Raw genomic sequence first — 5,356 nt, 5'->3', positions numbered from 1 at the left:
CGCATAAACACATTTCATTACACCAAATACACAAAATAATGTTCTTTTTAGCAGCATCAGTTAATATTTTTAATATTTAGGTTCGTTCGGTTTATTTTTTATTTATTTCCAGATTTAGTGCTTTAACTTTTGCCAAGTTTAATTTAAACTCATTTTTGTTAGGGTTTTTTTTTATGTTAATATTTAGGTTCGTTCGGTTTATTTTTTATTTATTTCCAGATTTAGTGCTTTAACTTAAACTTTAGTTGCCAAGTTAACATTTCCCGTTTTCGTTTAGTTTAGCTTTTACATTTAGTAATTATAATTTATGTTAGCTTTATTTCAGTAAACAAAAATTCTTCTAATAGTTTTAGTTTTATTAGTTAATGATAATAAGGTTCTTTGCCTCTACGTCATGCATTATAATCATTTATTGCACACCTAGTCACAGATTATCCCTAATTTATTCCCTGTTTTTCACTCAGCTGGCGAAGCATCTTCCACCCAGAACCGTCGGTTACCACTGGAATCTGGCCTTCAGCACATCTAAACATGGCATGAGCATTAAGACGCTGTACCGGGCCATGCAGGACCAGGACTCTCCCATGCTGCTGGTCATCAAAGACAGCGATGGACAGGTCACACTGTTCTCTTTAGCTTTCACAAGACCTTGGTTTCAGACCTTGACACAGTATTAAAAAAGACAAGAAAAAGCCAAGAGTTCTCATATGTCATGTGACCAGAAACAGTGATCGGTTTCCTAATCAGATCTGGTCTCTGTGCTCTTGTAGATATTTGGGGCTTTGGCATCAGAACCCTTCAAAGTCAGTGAGGGTTTCTACGGCACAGGAGAGACTTTCCTGTTCACCTTCTATCCAGAGTTTGAGGTTTGTGTTCAGTTTATCCATTAATTTTCATTACAGGCAGAATAAGCTGTCAGTTTGAAATTAATTCTGATTGTGTCTTTCATTTGGCATTTTCATGACTTTCATGTGCAAAATTCATTACAGGATTTATTGAGTTTTCTTGTTCTAAAATGCAGTTGTTTTTTTTTCTCACTGGCAGGCGTACAAATGGACTGGTGATAATCTGTTCTTCATTAAAGGAGACATGGACTCTTTAGCCTTTGGTGGAGGAAGGTCAGTAACTCCGGCCTTAATAATTAATGTTAATATTTTGAAGGCTGAATTTCATTAGAGATATTTGTGTCAGATACAAATGAGTATGCAAAGGTAAACATGAAAGTTTGGCCAGCACATTGCAAGCTCATTGTCTCGTTGCACAAACTAAACATGCAAGTTTTTTTTAACTACAAATGTCAGTGCGGAAAGGGCAAGAGAGTTTGCTTCTTGTGTCTGTGCCGTTTATACTGAATGTGTTATTTTTCAGGTAGCTAGCTATAAAAATGCTGACAGTTTAACAAACTTGATCAGCAAGTTTCTTTATCAAAGCCTTTTCCATGACAGTACTAAGTACATGAGACTTATGAGAATGCAGTGCATTCTTATACTACCATTCAAAAGTTTGGGGCCGGTACAGTTTTTTTTTTAAATGTTTTGTCTCTTATGCTTACCTGGGCTGCATTTGTTCAACATTTGAACAGTAATATTGTGAAAAATTATTACAATTTAAAATACCAGTTTTTTTTTTTTATATATATATTTTAAAAATTCATTTATTCCTGTGATGCAAAGCTGAATTTTCAGCATCATTACTCCAGTCATCAGTGTCACATGATCCTTCAGAAATCATTCTAATATGCTGATTTGCTGCTAAAGAAAGATTTCATATTATTATAAATGTTAAAAGTAGTTGTGCAGGTTTATATTTTTCTGGAAACTGATAAATTTTTTCACAATTCTTTAATTAATAGAAAGTTCAAAAGAACAGCATTTATTTGAAATAGATTTATTTTAGTGATGTCAAACGATTAATCACATCTGAAATAAAAGTTTTTATTTACATAATATGTCTGTGTGTGTATATTTAGTATATTTTGAATGCGATTAATCGCGATTAATCGTTTGACAGCACTAAATTTTATTTATAACAAATTATAGAATTGTACTTGTAATTTGATAAAATGTTATAAATTATAAAATATTTTTTTATCAATTTCATTTCATCTTTAATAAAAAGTTTTTTGGGTTTTTTTACTGATCCAAAACTTTTGAACGGTGGTGTATGTTGCATTATTAATTGCAGAGTGACATTTCAGACAACAAAAGATATAAATAAAGGATTTGTATCCTAGTACTACTGTAGTGTTTTGCATAGTTCTTAAGCATATTTACATAGTTTTATTTTAAAACCCATTCCCTTCGTGTCTTACAAGAGACTGAATTTTTGATCTGAGACTGTTTTCTTCTCTTTCAGTGGTGAGTTCGGGCTTTGGCTGGACGGGGATCTTTATCACGGCAGGAGTCATTCATGCAAAACCTTCGGGAATCCCATGCTCTCCGTGAAGGAGGATTTCTTCGTGCAGGATATTGAGATCTGGTCGTTCGAGTAGCAGCTCACACAGAGGTACCTTTTTGTCGTTAGTTGGAGAGAGGAATTGGACACGAGGCAGATCCCAAACCTTACTGCACATCACCGCGGCTCCCAGGAAGCCCGTAACGGACGCTACTGTTACCGCGCTTGTCGTATGTTACTCCTGCATTTAATACAGAGCTCTTCTTTGTGCTGTTTAGTATGTGTTTTGTTCAAGCTGTGTGCAGCGTCAATAACCAACAGGACCCCCCGAGCACTTTTAACATCGAGTGGAGATGATGATGATGATGATGGTGGTGGCGGCATGGGGTTTGGGCTGCCCGAGAACTGCCATTGTCCAGTTTACCTGAGCCAAAGCGCCAGGAGTTTGTATGTTAGCCGATAGGATGTCACTACTGGATCGATGGAGATTTTAAAAAAACAACTACGGGAAAAGAAAAGCAAACTACTGAAAACACATTCCCTTGCTCTCAGAGGAAGATTATGCATTTTTGGGACGTCGACGGACGGCGGTGGCGTCCGGGAGAAGACGAGAACGCATCCGTAGTTTCTTTTGAGGCGAAATATTCAAGTGTCGTGAAACTCGTAGTCTTTCTGTCGTTCACTATCATAGCACACCATGTCGAAGCACATAATCGGGAACCCCATAGTCGTAATGCTCTGTTCAGTGGGTTTTACGTGTGAGTGTGGCTAACATCGGCCCCTTCGCTTCGGAAGGGTCGACTTTTACTGTTCGTAGGCAGAAATGTGTCGCAATAGATTTGTGGAATATGCAAATTCCTGTCCTGTGACCTCAAATAATCCAGACGGGGCACTTTTGTTTTCCCCGTTTCTCTTTCCGAGAGACCTTTTTACGTCTTGAAGATTAATTGCTTTTCTGGGTATCATTTGAAAAACCTGAGACGTGGTTTAATTGTTTTTCATGAATATAATGACAATACTATATTTATGTATATGGTTATATATATAAATTCATATATATATATATAATATACAAATATATATATAATGATATATATATTGCTGTTAAGTGTGACAGTGATCTTTTTTTGTGCTGATATCTCAGCTGTTACTAATATATTGTATATTACCCTGTAAATTAATGTTAAAATAGTAGATTTGTTCCTATATATATAAATATATTAACGAATATACAGTGTGTGGATTGGTGGGTTGCTTCTCGCACTTTATAAATCTAGTTTCAAGCCAGGTTCTTCAGGCCTCATTAGCAGTAGCAGTACAGTATATATTTTTGTTTATTTGTCTTTTAGATCATAGAGTAAATGAATCATTTGATAAAATGTTATAAATTATAAAATATTTTTTTATCAATTTCATTTCATCTTTAATAAAAAGTTTTTTGGGTTTTTTTACTGATCCAAAACTTTTGAACGGTGGTGTATGTTGCATTATTAATTGCAGAGTGACATTTCAGACAACAAAAGATATAAATAAAGGATTTGTATCCTAGTACTACTGTAGTGTTTTGCATAGTTCTTAAGCATATTTACATAGTTTTATTTTAAAACCCATTCCCTTCGTGTCTTACAAGAGACTGAATTTTTGATCTGAGACTGTTTTCTTCTCTTTCAGTGGTGAGTTCGGGCTTTGGCTGGACGGGGATCTTTATCACGGCAGGAGTCATTCATGCAAAACCTTCGGGAATCCCATGCTCTCCATGAAGGAGGATTTCTTCGTGCAGGATATTGAGATCTGGTCGTTCGAGTAGCAGCTCACACAGAGGTACCTTTTTGTCGTTAGTTGGAGAGAGGAATTGGACACGAGGCAGATCCCAAACCTTACTGCACATCACCGCGGCTCCCAGGAAGCCCGTAACGGACGCTACTGTTACCGCGCTTGTCGTATGTTACTCCTGCATTTAATACAGAGCTCTTCTTTGTGCTGTTTAGTATGTGTTTTGTTCAAGCTGTGTGCAGCGTCAATAACCAACAGGACCCCCCGAGCACTTTTAACATCGAGTGGAGATGATGATGATGATGATGGTGGTGGCGGCATGGGGTTTGGGCTGCCCGAGAACTGCCATTGTCCAGTTTACCTGAGCCAAAGCGCCAGGAGTTTGTATGTTAGCCGATAGGATGTCACTACTGGATCGATGGAGATTTTAAAAAAACAACTACGGGAAAAGAAAAGCAAACTACTGAAAACACATTCCCTTGCTCTCAGAGGAAGATTATGCATTTTTGGGACGTCGACGGACGGCGGTGGCGTCCGGGAGAAGACGAGAACGCATCCGTAGTTTCTTTTGAGGCGAAATATTCAAGTGTCGTGAAACTCGTAGTCTTTCTGTCGTTCACTATCATAGCACACCATGTCGAAGCACATAATCGGGAACCCCATAGTCGTAATGCTCTGTTCAGTGGGTTTTACGTGTGAGTGTGGCTAACATCGGCCCCTTCGCTTCGGAAGGGTCGACTTTTACTGTTCGTAGGCAGAAATGTGTCGCAATAGATTTGTGGAATATGCAAATTCCTGTCCTGTGACCTCAAATAATCCAGACGGGGCACTTTTGTTTTCCCCGTTTCTCTTTCCGAGAGACCTTTTTACGTCTTGAAGATTAATTGCTTTTCTGGGTATCATTTGAAAAACCTGAGACGTGGTTTAATTGTTTTTCATGAATATAATGACAATACTATATTTATGTATATGGTTATATATATAAATTCATATATATATATAATATACAAATATATATATAATGATATATATATTGCTGTTAAGTGTGACAGTGATCTTTTTTTGTGCTGATATCTCAGCTGTTACTAATATATTGTATATTACCCTGTAAATTCATGTTAAAATAGTAGATTTGTTCCTATATATATATATACATATATAATTTAATATACAGTGTGTAGATTGGTGG

At 36.7% G+C, this 5,356-nt stretch overlaps 1 protein-coding gene across 4 annotated transcripts in view; it reads left to right on the top strand.

Annotated features, from left to right (window-relative positions):
- Window positions 1-4,994, top strand: part of LOC107719142 (oxidation resistance protein 1-like) — a 98,988-nt gene extending 93,994 nt beyond the window's left edge. For 3 of the 4 annotated variants that reach the window (XM_016526506.1, XM_016526505.1, XM_016526504.1), the window contains 4 exons: window positions 465-617; window positions 771-866; window positions 1,045-1,118; window positions 2,356-3,284. In XM_016526506.1, the coding sequence (XP_016381992.1) occupies window positions 465-617; window positions 771-866; window positions 1,045-1,118; window positions 2,356-2,491 (459 nt within the window). In that variant the 3' untranslated portion in view covers window positions 2,492-3,284. Of the gene's footprint in view, window positions 1-464; window positions 618-770; window positions 867-1,044; window positions 1,119-2,355; window positions 3,285-4,065 lie in introns of those variants that run through there. The other variant, XM_016526507.1, reaches the window with a different exon arrangement.
- The last annotated feature ends 362 nt before the right edge of the window (window positions 4,995-5,356 follow it).

Source organism: Sinocyclocheilus rhinocerous, unplaced genomic scaffold (assembly GCF_001515625.1).
Source record: "Sinocyclocheilus rhinocerous isolate Xijiao unplaced genomic scaffold, SAMN03320098_v1.1 scaffold1084, whole genome shotgun sequence".
NCBI classification, from domain to species: domain Eukaryota; kingdom Metazoa; phylum Chordata; class Actinopteri; order Cypriniformes; family Cyprinidae; genus Sinocyclocheilus; species Sinocyclocheilus rhinocerous.
This window is presented reverse-complemented; position numbering and strand designations above follow the sequence as displayed.